Here is a 13,694-nt window from a genome sequence, read left to right as displayed (position 1 = left end):
TGATTCAGTGCCCAGGGCTGGGGTGAGAAGACAAGTCAGGAGCAACCATCTGGGGAAAACCAAGCCGAGAATTGTCAGGGCTTTTAGATCCCTGGGTTGGCAAGAACCTGAGGTCCAGGGGCCCAGGGACAGCTCCTAGATTCTCTTACCCCTCCTTCAGCAAGATGACTGGCTTGCTAAGTGGGGTCAGAGTTTGAACCAAAGGAGAAGATATTTACCCAGGTTCCGTGCACAGGCCGGTGATGGAGCTGCTACAGGAGCAGCCTAAGGTCGGTCCCAGTTGCCTGCCTGAAGTCCAGCCTCTGAAACATTTGTTGGCATGCCTTTGGGTTTATAATGCACAAAGGACCGCCAGGACTGGGGGTAGAAGTGACCCAAGCCTCTTAAAGGGAGGGCTCAGGCAGCATTGTGGGTGGACAGAGGTCTCTAGGGAAGCTCACACCCATTTCCCTCTGAAGCAAAAAAGTAAATTCTATTAGTTCCAACCAACCAGGACTTTTCCTGTGCCAGACATCCTGCCATGAGGAAATTTTAGAGCAAGGACTCCCAGCATGCCGCCCTTCTGTAGGAATGTGAAGTTGGGCTTCCTTTCTTTCCTGATCTGTGCGGAAAGGAGCTTATTACCTTTGGGGACAGATGCCTTTTGGTTAGAAAGAATTGAAAATAAATAAAACACTCTGGGAAAAGGTGAGTCTAACCCCCTACCCCCACCCCTCAGACTTGAACCTAGAAAAGACGGGAGAGGGAAGAGAGAAAACACCTAAGCCAGTTCAAGCCCGGGCTGGGGATTGAAGGCTAGAGAAAGAGATCTTTGAGCACAGAGAACTGGAAAGCCTTTGAGATAGCAGAGCCCCACTTGGATTTGGCCTGTGGTTCAACAAGTTAAACAACTGCTTGTTCTGTGGGCTGGAGTGTCAAGACAGGCAGACGTCCTCATTGACAAAGAGCTTGCTGTGTTTGTCCGGCCTGAGAACTTTTCAATGACTGTTTGTCTTTCTAGTCCAAATTGAGGGTTGGGGCTGGGTGAATCGCCTGTTTGGCTGTTCCACTGCCTTCGGCCTTGCCTGACAGATGCAGGGATTCCCCAGGATGGGTTTAAGTCTTTAAGATGGCCAGAGACTGGGTAGCTGTATCCACAAAGTGAATCTGATAAGGAATGCGAATATTTTGGGGGTGGGGTGGGTTATTTCTGAGCTTCTCGACTAAGAAATGTGGACAGCCAGGACCAAATGATAGAAAAGATCTCCCCGCAATCTGATGAACTTTACATTAACTTTAAAAAACCAACAGCTATGGCTTCCAAATGGGTGAGGAGGTGCAAGCCATATGACGTTTAGGGATTCCACATCACCTTGGGCATAACAGGAGCTAAGCACCTGCAAAAAAACTCCCTCTCCTATCAGTTCCAACACTTACAACTCAATTTTTAACCTGCTCACCTCCCAAAGGACACCCAGCCCTCCTTCTCGCTAAACTTAATTAATTAATAAGTTTAAAGAAAATGATGGGGGCTTCTCAGATTTAAAAAATTCCAATTTCTGGCATGAGACATGTTCGAACATTGGCTGATGGAAAGGGTGGGTAACTCTACTTGCGAAGAAACCCACAAATAAGTTACAGATAAAAATCTAGTTGGAAAATGATGTTTTTTTAATATTTTTCATCACCCAGGATATATTGTTTTGCTGTAAAGAGGGATAGTTCTCAGCAGAATTCTTTCACTTGCAAATTTGAAAATAGTCAAAGAAACACTGAAAAGCTCTTCAGACCAGCACTTTCACTCATATATTCAGTCCATACAGTCTTGCCATACAAACATGTTAGGAAATCATTTAACTACTGACTGTCTTTTCTTCCCAAACAGGCTCAAAGTCAGAAAATGAGATCCAAGACTTCTTTGGTGATGAGGAAACGAATACGGCTTTACCGAAATGCCCTGAAAGAGTCAAGTAAGTTAGTATCCTCGTTTGAATATTGGTCTGCTGAAGTTATTTTTTAAGTAGGAAGTAAGTTACTTTTGTATGTTTTTTGTTGTTGTTGATTTTTTGGTTATGTTGCTTGTGAGTTTGGGGTGTTTCTTGAATTCCAGTGAAACTTAAAACAAAACCTTAGTGTTTGATGCATTTGCATACAAATCAACAACACAACTTCCCACCAGCAACCAGCTAATCCCCCTCAATGTCTACTCATCTGGACGTTCTAGAATTAATATTTGACGACTCTCTCATTGAAACAACAACCCCTGACCTTCTGCAGTTCCACTGTCACATTATTCTATGACATATTCATCTTGAATTCATTTCCGGACGATTTGATTGGAATGAGGTTTGACATGTATTGGCTTCCATGAAAGGAGCAGACTTTGATCTTGGTGATGGGGTTTACATGATATGCATCATCTTTACCAGGGACACCAGCCTTCTGCAATGTGGCAGCCACGATGTTCCCACAATGTGGTGTCTGAACGGGAAGTGACTGACAGCCGCTCTGTCAGGAATACCTTCATTGTGAAGAATTTAATTTAATATTCCATTTAGAATAAGCATATGATTTAGGGCTGAGAGTTCCCCCTCTCAGGCATCTAGACCGCCTCATTCCAACTACACCACCAGCTGATGGTTGCCTCCAATACCAACAGCTGCCTTGTTGATAGGAAAAGCAACCTTCTCAACAAAAGCTAAATGGACAACTTACGAAATGACTCTCTTCTATTATTTTGGGAGGATTTGATGGCAGAATTCTCTAGAGAAATGTGGTTATTATGTAAATTCTGTTGTTTTAATTCCTCAGTGCTGTTCTGGAAGATCCTTTAACCATGTTTACTAATCATTTGTCAAAAGGCGGTTTGTTTGGAAATTAAATTTTATCCAAGCATATTTTCTTTCATATGTACTTCCACTAATGATAATTAAATCCCAAACTTCCATAGCAGAGGGGAGGAGTATCTTCTTTTATCTTCAAAATCCTGATAGATCTCACCTCCTCTTATAATGTCGTCATGGACCCATAGAAGGCTTCAGGGGCTTAAGGTATTTTTTTTTCCCCCTTAAGACTAGAGACAGCTTCTCACTCTAGGAATCTTGAATTCTGTCTACAAATAGCCTATGAAAGGATTTGCACCCCTGCTTTGGGTGTAACCATAGCTAGAAAGAGAGAAGAAAAGATTAAACCAGTGACTTTGCAGACCCAGATGCAGACTATTCAGCCAACAAGGTTAGTGCTTGGCCAGGCTCTGAGCAGTGGCCCTCAGTTTTTGGGATCCTGGCTCTCAGCATAACCTGCAAGAAATCATCACTTAGCATTGGTGAAAAGATCAAAATAGAAAAAAAATAGCCCAGCTATGGACTGTACGTCTCTCTCATTTTTTTTTTTTTTTTTCCTCTTGAAGGAAGAGAAATTAGACCTTTGCTCACTTAAGCCAGTGATGTGAGTTGCTATGGCAGATGGTAGGGTCACCAAATATGTTTCTATCCAGCAGGACTAGAAAATCACTTTAGTTTATGATGTTGCTCTATCATAGCTGGAGTAAACCACACTTAGGGCATGAGTCAGAGGTCTGGAGGGATGTCTGGAGCCTGGTGGTGGAACTTGCTCCAAACAGGCTCCTATGAAAACCAGTAGTGCTTCCTGGAACTCTGCTGAAGGTCTCTGAGCTGCAGAATGTATCTTGTTTCTTTCTGTATATCAAGCAGAAATGTGAACTCAACAATGCTATACTCCCCAGCATGGTTAGAAAGTAGACTGCTCCAGTCAAGCATTTGGTATTTGGGGTAAGTGTGGAGAGATAACTTTCTGAAAGAAAAATTCTGAGCATTACTGAGGGACAGCACCACTCAGCCTGCCCAATCAATAGTCAGTGGAACCTGGAATCCTTGCTTCCTGGGTTCTGAAAGACTCAGGGGAAGAGCCTTGAAAACTAAATTATACCTCCCTGATTTCGGTGCCCTATCTGTCATCTGTGACAAGCTGGATGCTGCTTTGGGGTTTATTTCAGAGAATCACCTTGAAGACCCTTATGTTATCAACCCAAAGGTCCCTCTTTATAAATAATAGTGAGTAAAATGTTTTTTCCCCTCCCTATATCTGTCCCTGGGGAAATGTCCCTCTGGGAGAATGCATGGTCAATTCTGTGTTTAGCCAACCAGAGTGTGAACCACGTGGCTCCAAGGCACTTGCAAAGATTAAGCAACCTTAGTGACCTTAGGTCAACTGACCCCTGACTTCATCTACCCAGGATGCATCCAGATGTTTTCAATGCTTCAGGAGAAGGCTGCATCTGGGCAGGAGCTCCACGGGGCCGGGTTACTGTCCGTGAATTTGGCTGAATCAGATGCATCTGCCTTCTCACTGTTGGCACAAAAAGTCACACACATGTTCAAAGCTTTTCACGGGTGAAATTATCAAGAAACACTCTGTGGTGTAGTAACAGTCTCTGTATGTAAAACCTCTACTTCTTATCCCTGGCTTCTGTGGAGGTGCTTCGAATTCCAGGGGTGGGGGTGTCCACAAACTCAGATGGTTAAAAAAAAAAGCATCTTTATTTTCACCACCTTCTAATGGAATGTTATATGCTATGAGTGTGGACAACAAACACAGGATTATTAATGTTCATCAGGTTTGCCAGGTTTCCAAGAGTCCACAACCAAAGACCAACTTGAATACTCCTGTTCTGTGCTGTTATTCAAAGCTTTTGACACAGATGGGGTCACAGCGCATATGTATCCTGAGTGGTTCCTCTTTGTGCAAATCAGTTTTAATGGAAGCCAGAGTAGATGGTTAGTTTGACAAACAACCTGAACGTTAGGTTGTAGATCACCTACTTTTGATTGGGAAAGAAAATATTTTAATTTAAATAAAATAATTTAATTGCTGGACTAGTGCAGCAGTGCCCCTACACTGAATTAGGCCTGAATGCTACAGGAGGATCTAAGTTCTATGTTGATAAATGGTTAGGAGAAAGAGCCTTTGGGCCAGAGGTCCCATAAAGGAAGACATTGGTTTTGTTTTTGGACTATGTGTTTTCAGAACCCATCATGGGTTCATGGGTTCGCCTAGACCGCTGTACCATTCAAAAAGACACCTTCTCCATGGGACGCCTTGAAACCAGCGCTTTGTGGAAGGGAAAATGGGGGGCGGGCAGATGGAAAGGAGGCACCTGTGGGCAGAGGGGATAAAATCCAGCAAGGGAGAGTTTGCAAGAGGGTGAAAAAGCCTAGGAAAGGAGAATCCTTGAAGTCCAGTCTCAGCACCACTGGGTGGAAGCCCTTGGTTTCAGAGCAGAAGGGGTCCGGCTGTCAAACGCTCTCCTTCATCTTCTTCTTTTTTTAATGCTAACGCAGCATCTATTGGTAGCTTGCTTAAGCTCTTCCGGCCGGAGGAGCAGAAAGACCTGGACTTGTCAAAGCCGAGGGAAATTGTTGTGGAAGTTAATCCCTCACTAAATTGCGGCCCTGAGCAAGGAACAATGCATTAAATGAAGAAAGTCTCAAAGACTCTGCCAACCATTATACATAAGTTAATTATTTTAAAAAAAATTAAAAGAAATCCTTATTGACTGACCAGGAAATGTTTAAGAATAGTCCTTGGTGCTGGGGGTGGCTGAGGCAACTCAGTCAACTCCATCAGAGTTCCCCGTAACCTGTCCAAACGCCTCACCCCCTGCTAGGGGAGCCGGGTCTTTTACCCAATCCTTAAAACTTCTCTTAAGTCTTTCACTGCTTTGAGGGCGCTTTCTGTGGCCGCCGGGGAGGCCGGAGACAACTTAGGTTGGCATTTTCGGCTACTGACTGCAAGGCAGGCTTGAAGACAAGCAGCCCTTTAAAACGCCGGGTGCTGCAGCCGGCCCCAGCCGGTCGGCTCAAACAAAGAACCGCTCCCCCCCACCCCGCCCCGTTGAGGCCACACTCGGCTGGGCCAGGACTGAAGGCTTCTTCCACCGGCCGACCCTCCACCCCAAGACAGCGGAACCCGGGAGGGCGTCCGGGAGAGGAGGCCGCGGCTGGCCGTGGCTCTCACAGCCCGGCCGGGCAACGTGGCCTCGGCTCTAGGCAAGCTAGCCGAGGACAGACTCCGGCCGCAGGCAACAAGTGCCTGAGGGCGCTCAGGGTGGAAGCGATTCCCGAGTCTCCTTTCCCAGGGGCAGGACCGCAGACGGACCGAGGGAAGAGATCTGGGGTCGAGGACCCGCCCTCCTCGCCGCGCCCCCCCCCCCACCCCCCGCCTTTGTCTCTGTGACCCGCGGCTCGCTGTGATTTGCGGCCGGGAGGAAGGGTCCTTGGGCCCTCTCCGGGGGGCGGCGTGGATTCAAAACCAGCCTCTCCTAGGTCATCACCGTCTCTGGACCATTCCTGGGGCTCGGTTCCGGGCCCGATTCTAGAGTCCGCCCGTCTCTGAGCGTTCCAGGCACCCGGGAAGAGGGGCCGACAAGGCTAAACGGGAAAAATATGGAGTGGAGGGAAAAGAGCGGAGGAGCGGAGGAGCGGAGGAGAAAGGCTCTAAGTAGGAAGGCGAAGTGTGTTCAGAGGGCTCGTGGAATCGAGAGCGAGAGCTGGAGAAAGCGAGCGCGAGAAAGCTGAGCGACACAAGCAAATTCGGAGAAAGCGAGAAAACAAAATTAGGGGCAAGGGCTGCTAGCCCGGGAGCTCCCCTGCTCTCGGCCTCCTAATCTGCAGCCGTCTTTCCTCCCGGGATCCCCGGCCCTCGCCTCCTCCCGACACCTGGGACCAGCTGCCGAAGCAGGCAGCCGTCCCCGCGCGCCCGCGGCGGCAGGGCTGGGCTCCGGGCCGCCCGGAGGACATGACGCACGTCGCAACGGCCCCTCCCCGAAGTCGTGGTGACTGGAGGCAAAACCGAGCCTCGCTCGCTTCCGAGAGCGCGCAGGCCGAGCCGACCTGCCTAGCTTTCGGGAGCGAGGCGGAGGGGGCTCCCGAGTAGAGAAAGGAAGCCGTGCCCGGGTCAAGGCGCATGAGCAGTAGCAGCGCGCGACGGGGGGCGGGGCGGGGAGCCGAGCAGCTGTGACTCCGTCCGTGTGTCTGTGTGTGTGTCCCCCGTGCGGAGAGACCTGTCATCGCTGACGTCGGGCCGGGCCGCGGGCCAATGGGCGACCTAGGCGATTGTTCCTCTCGGCGGGCCCGGGCCGCGGCCCCGAGTCTCTATTCACTTCCTCACGCGCCCCGCTGCTGCCTCTGTAGTGCAAGGGATTTCAAGTAGACATTAAAGACCGAGAGAGAGAGAGGAAGAAAAAAAAAGTCACAACCCCAAACTCGGGGGGCTGGGGGGCGGGGGGCGGAGAACTTTGCAGAAGTTGTTTGTGATCGTTCTGTCCCCTCCGCGCTTTTAGGTGACGGTGGCCTGAGTGCCCCGACCCAAGGAGCTCCAGGGAGCCCCGGCCGGGATGCAGCAAGCCTCCTTCCCTCAGCCGATCTGGGCGCTGAAATTCGTATATATGGCCGGGGCGCTCGGGCACCACCGCCGCCTACAACATCGCCACTTTCCCCCGCCCCCCCCCCCCCACCCCGGGGAGCTGGCCGCCAAAGCGCACTCGGAGCGGCCGGTCGGACCCCTTTGGAGCAGAGCCCGCCCCCCCCCCCCCCAGCAACCCACAGACTCAGCTTTGCGCACCCCACAACCCCTTCCTTCTACCCCGCCGGCACAATCACTCCCCTGCTCACCAAGCGGCAGGGGGCTCTACGAAACAGCCGCCCAGCCGGGCCGCGACGGCGGCGCTTGCCCCGCGGTGTCCACCCGGGTCGCAACCGCCGCCGTCTGACTCCCGGTCCCGGCGCTGACCGCAGAGGCCGCGGTGTGGCTGGGCTGGGCCTGCCCCCTGGGGCCCGGCAGAACGCTCAGCCCCCGCCACACCTTCTCATTCGCACTGTTTGTCTCAACAACAGGTAGCAGCTCCGGACACCATGGCCCCCAGCTCGCTGCCGCCTCCAGCCCCTCGGTGTTCCCGGGCCTTCACGAGCAGCCTCCCCAGGCCTCCCCTGGCGGCACTCTGAATGGACTCCTGCGTCTGGGGCTCCCCGGAGACATGTACGCGCGACCTGAACCCTTCCCGCCGGGACCTGTGGCCCGCAGCGACGCCCTGGCAGCCGCCGCCGCCCTGCACGGCTACGGGGGCGTGAACCTGACCGTGACCCTCGCCGCGCCCCACGGCCCCGGCGCCTTCTTCCGCTACATGCGCCAGCCCATCAAACAGGAGCTCATCTGCAAGTGGCTGGCGGCCGACGGCCCGGTGCCCCCGCGCCTTTGCTCCAAAACTTTCAGCACGATGCACGAGCTGGTCACGCACGTCACCGTGGAGCACGTCGGCGGCCCGGAGCAGGCCAACCACATCTGTTTCTGGGAGGAGTGTCCGCGCCAGGGCAAGCCCTTTAAAGCCAAGTACAAACTTGTAAATCACATCCGCGTGCACACGGGCGAGAAGCCCTTCCCCTGTCCCTTCCCGGGGTGTGGGAAAGTCTTTGCTAGATCAGAAAATCTCAAAATACACAAAAGAACTCACACAGGTCAGTATTCGGCACTGTCTGTTTCGTGCGGACCCTCTGGGGCTGGATTTCCTCAAGTTCCACCTGGGGGGAGGAGGAATATTTTGGTGCTTCCATGAGCCAAGTTCATAAAATATTAATTATGCCTTTCTATTAGAGTCGCAGAAGTTTCCTGAGGCTGTGTATGGGAAGGATAGTGTGAGATTTCTGCTGGAGGGGGTGGGGAGGGTGCTTGGGTTTCTGTGTGTGCAAATGTGTGGTCCCTGCTCATCGAGTTTGCTATTAAGGTATTCTAAAGGGCACCGTTCATCAGAGTTGTGAAGATGCAGGAACAGTCCGTTTTCCTGGTCCCTTCGGAATTGTGTGGGGAGTAGTCTTGCAGGGGTCAGCCTGACAACCTGACCGCCACCTGGACAGAGAACTCTCCAGCCCCTTGATGCCTTCTTTAGGACTTGGGAGTCTCGTGGGCTAACTTCACCTCTATTTTGAAGCCGTGGCCACCCATACTCTGGATGTTTCACAGACCCTTTTGCTTTAGCAGAGACCCAAGGAGACTCATCTGCCTTAAATGTCATTTACTGAGCTGTTAAGTGAAATGGGGACATGTGTCAACAACATCTGTTAGTTCTAGTTAACAGAAAGGAAAGGAGCGAGCTCAAGAGCCTGAAAAGTTGAACTCCTCTGGCCAGAAGCATCTCTAATTAATGCAACTGCAAGGAGAAAGTTTTCACACTTCCCAGAACAGCCTGTGAAGTTATATTAATTAGTTTAGCAGCCAGCGTTTTTGCTCTCCTTAGCTAGGGTCTTCTTGCCCTGCTTCCTCAAAGTTTATGAAGTCAACATCTCTCCTCCTCCATTTTGGGGGCGGGAGAAGGGGACGTATGGAAGAGACAGAAAGGATGAAATAAGTTCCAGCTTAGTTAGTGCCCCTTTCTACTCCCTGGCATTCTGCCTTACCTCTATTCTTGGTGGAAACATCAGCAATTATCAAAGAATCCCCCTAGGCTGGCACTGCCCAGGAAAAGAAGCTTGCTAAAATCCCACTCTCTCCCCCCAAACCCTGCAGTCTTGGGGAAGGTCTTCGTCAGGACACTGGCACACTCGGAGGCAAGAAGAGTTCACTGTTCGTCTCCTACTTTATTTCCGGAAACATACGGTTTATCCGAGCTGCTTCCAGGATCCACCCCCCGCCACAATCTCTTGCAAGAGTTTGTTCCCCGCCCCCTCCGATTTTTATCCAGGGGAAGAAGGAGAGAAGTGAGACCCAGATCGCCGCCCTCAGGCTCGCTATTCATGGAGCTGGCGACCCGCACCGCGAAGGTAGACTCGAGTCCTGAGCCAGAGAAGGAACTCATTTTTAATGACAGGGGGTTTTAAACAAACAAACTTTTACTGCTCTTTGCCGGCCTACTGTTTGAAGTCCGTGAAGCAGAAAATGGTTAAATTCTCAGTGCAATCGACCTACAGCAGAGAAGCAAGTCCAGTGCGCCCGAGCTGGCTCAGGTTGCGTCTGTTCACAACAGAATTCTAAGTACATCCTTTCACTTTCTACTGGCAGTCCTGATTCATTAGCACGGAGTTAAAAAAAAAAAAAATTACAGAGCTTCTGCCCAGGCGTTTCCCTCAAACCCTCCTCCTAAGTAATGAAAAGAGGAGAAAAACAACAACAAGAACAAAATGTTTCTGAAATGGCAATAGACCTCACTGCAAATTATTCATGAAGACAGTTCTCGATTCAACAGGAAAATAATTGCCTTTTCAAATATTAATGGCGTTTCATTTCCTTGAGTCGCGGGAGCGGCAATCAGGAGCCGCTTTCTTGGGAGTTGAGATTTTCTCGGATCCGAATGCCGGGCCCGGCTTCAGAGGCAGCGGCTCCGAGCCCATTCCGAAAGCTTTCTCTTCGCGGTGGTCACAGCGATCCCCGAACAATGGTGCTGCCGCGAAGGAGACGCGGGCCGGCTGCCCGGCGCCCTTCCCCGGACCCCTGGGCCGGTGGCTCGCCCCACTTTCCCAGGCTGACGGTAGAGGGAGGCAGGGCTGGGATCCAAGGCAGAGAAGAGGCCGCGCCGGGGCCGATGCTCGGAGATCCCGGCCCAGCCACAAGTGCGAGAAAATGGCGCGAGCCGAACCGCCCTGCCGCTGCCTAACTTTGTCGGGCGGGCCTGGCGCCGGGCGGGGGAAGGAGGCCTCTCTCGGCGGCTGAGCCTCTGGGAGGAGACTGCCGGCCTTTCAGGACTCAGCCTCAGGCCCAGGCTGCTCGGGGCGGGCTGCAGGACCCCGGCCCAACCCTGCTTCCCCACATCCATCCACCCACCCACCCAGGGCGCGGCGCCCAGATCTGGTGGGAGGGAGAGGGCGGGAGGCTGCGTGTTGGGTGTAGGGGCGGGGTGGGCTGGGTGGGGTGTGCAGTTAGGCGAGGAGCCTGGGGCTCCTCCTGCTGCTGCGGAGAGGCCGGGCGGGCGCCGGGCGCGGCCTCCCCTAGCCTCCCCTGGGCCTGCGAACTACCAGCCTGCCCGTATCACCTTCTGTGCCCTGCTTTTTTCGCCTCAGTACTTCGTCTGGGACGAAATCATTATTTCTGTTTTACATGAATGTTCAACAAGGCGCTCACAAGATGGATTGGGGAGGGAAGCAATACTGGGGGTTGCAATCGACCTCAAATTCTATTTTTCCTCTGTTGTCTTGGCAAGTCTTGCTTTCTTTTGCAGGCCCTGAATTACATGGTTTTTTGTAAGTGATTTTAGAAAGAAAAGACGGAAGGAAGGGAGGAAGAAAAGTTGTAGTTTTGCAAATGTTGACAGGGAGCAGAAGGGAGAAAAGGAGAGGCATATCGGGACACTGGTTTATTCTGCATCCTTCTCCTATTTTTTTTTTTTTAAATAAAATTATACAAGTGTGCCGAGAAACGGCAGATGCCAGCAGCGCCCAGTGTCTCCACTGAATTAACAATACTTCTGCAGTGGGAACTCACAGCGGCCGCGCGGTGAGGGAGCCTTAGGCTTCTAACCCGCTGCCGGGCGGAGGCGAGGGCTGTGCGCAAACCTCTGGGTCAGCCGAAGCCTCCACGGGACTCGGGAACAGGGGCTTTGTTTATTCAAACCTGCTCCAAAGCACTCATCTCTCCTGGAAGCGGCGGGAGAAGGACCACAAAGGCAAACAGTCCTCCAGCCGTGCATCCCTTCCTCCTTGGCCAGACGCTTGATAGCCTCTCCCTCAACCCAGGGCGCCCGACAGCCTCCATTTGTTTAAAGCTCCCGGACATTTCTTCCCCTCCTTCCCGAAGCATCTGCAGCTCCTGCAGAAAACTGGGCGTCCGGATTCTTGCGGTCCCTTCCTCCCCCAGACGCTAGCGAGGCCAGCGGGCTGTGAGCTCCCAGGCTGGGTCTCGGTCCGCGGCCAGTATTTCCACCCTAACGCGCGCTCGCGCCTTCGCGCGGCTCCACAGGGCATCGCACCGCGAGCCGAGCCCTCCCGGGTCTACGCCGGCTGCCCGCCTGCCCTCCCGTCCACCTAGCCAGGCCTGGCCGGACCGCAGCAGCTGCGTTCATGCTGAAGCCGCCGCGACAAGTGTGCGATCACTGGAGAGGCCACAGAGCCCGCTTGGCCCGGGCAGAACCTGCCTCGCTGGTTTCCCTGCTCGGGCCCGGGAGGCCGGACCGTGGGTCGTGGGTGGTCTCTGGAGGCCGCTCGACCTCTCGCAGTCAGTTTGGACTGGGAGAGACGGCTGCCCGAGGCACAGTCTCCAGGAGGCCGCTGGAGCAGCGTAATAAAATATTATTGCCTGCGCGCGTATCTGGAGGGATCCCGGACAGTTTAGGCAAGATTTGAAGAATGCTGCTAAATGTTTGCCCTTGGGGGGTAAACGGGAAGGGGAGGGGGCTCCATTTCCCGTAAAAATCGCGACTGAAGTGAATCATTTCTCAGAATACCTTTCCCGGCAGCTCGAGTACACGTTGGGCACGCGCCGTGTGCATCGGCTGCGCATCCTGAAAGTATCCCATCGCCTCGGCGTTTGCACAAAACCTACTTTAGGAAACGATGTGGGCCAGGAACTGGATGTGTGCGGGGTGGGCCGCTGGGCGGGGAGCGGGGGGCGAGCAGAGACATTTGGCTGGAACAGCAACTTTAAATTGAGCAGATGCGAGCTCCACAGTCAACTCTATTCTCCGGGCAAAGGTGCTTCTGGCTCCGAGTGGAGAAAATTTGGAGGAAAACAACCGGAGTGGCTCTGGATATTCCCAGGAAGGCAACTGGACTAAGATGGAGTCTTTGTCGCTCCTCCTCCCTCCCCTCCCCCCAGGCCCAGGCGGGAGAGGGGGAGGGCCGCAGGCTTGTAGGGGAGAGCTGGGGGGCGCTCGGAGTGGGGGGGAGGGGTGCCGGGCCTGCTGCGCCGGGGAAGCAGGTTTCTGAATTTTTGTGTGTGGCCCTCTTCCCCCAAATGGAAGAGAAACTGGGAAAGGGTAACGATGTCACCACGCGCACTAACGTCTCTGCGTTGCCTCCGCCAGGGGAGAAGCCCTTCAGGTGCGAGTTCGAGGGCTGCGAGCGTCGCTTCGCCAACAGCAGCGACCGCAAGAAGCACTCGCACGTGCACACGAGTGACAAGCCCTACACGTGCAAAGTGCGCGGCTGCGACAAGTGCTACACGCACCCCAGCTCGCTGCGCAAGCACATGAAGGTGCACGGGCGCTCGCCGCCGCCGCCCGGCTCTGGCTACGACTCGGCCACGCCGTCTGCCCTCGTGTCGCCCTCGTCGGACTTCGGTCGCGAGCCCCCGGCGGCCTCCTCGGCGGCGGCGGCGGCGCGGGGCGCCGACCTGAGCGAATGGTACGTGTGTCCGGGCGCGGGCCCCGCGGCGGCTGCCCCCGCGGCGCCCCCGAGCCCCGCGCCGCCGCCGCCTGGCCCCGCCGCCGCCGCCGCCTGTGCGAAGGTTGCTGCTGCCGGTGCTGCTTCCGCTCCGCTGACGGGCAGGTCTAGGCCCGGCTACTGAGGCTGGAAGAGACAGTGAGGGAGGAAGCGAGGGGAGCGGGAAGGGAGGGAGGTCACCACTAATCGGGGGCAGAGCTCACCGAATATGCCATTGTCTCAAAGTATCAATAAGGTACCCACAAGGATTGTGCAGTCACATCCAGCACCCTGCCCACCCACCCAGATGCCCTCGGCCGGGTAGCGTGAAGCCGGGGTTGGGGTAAGGTAAATGGA

At 53.6% G+C, this 13,694-nt stretch overlaps 1 protein-coding gene across 1 annotated transcript; it reads left to right on the top strand.

Moving 5' to 3' along the window:
- Positions 1–551: 551 nt before the first annotated feature.
- ZIC4 (Zic family member 4) lies at positions 552–13,482 on the top strand. The gene is given in 5 exon segments (XM_061167859.1): positions 552–665; positions 667–687; positions 1,865–1,949; positions 7,893–8,510; positions 13,001–13,482. Coding segments are annotated over 5 exon segments (1,320 nt in total).
- The last annotated feature ends 212 nt before the right edge of the window (positions 13,483–13,694 follow it).

This window comes from Dama dama, chromosome 19 (assembly GCF_033118175.1).
Source record: "Dama dama isolate Ldn47 chromosome 19, ASM3311817v1, whole genome shotgun sequence".
NCBI classification, from domain to species: Eukaryota; Metazoa; Chordata; class Mammalia; order Artiodactyla; family Cervidae; genus Dama; species Dama dama.
Note: the sequence above shows the minus strand (reverse complement) of the source record. Positions and strands in the feature narration are given on the sequence as shown.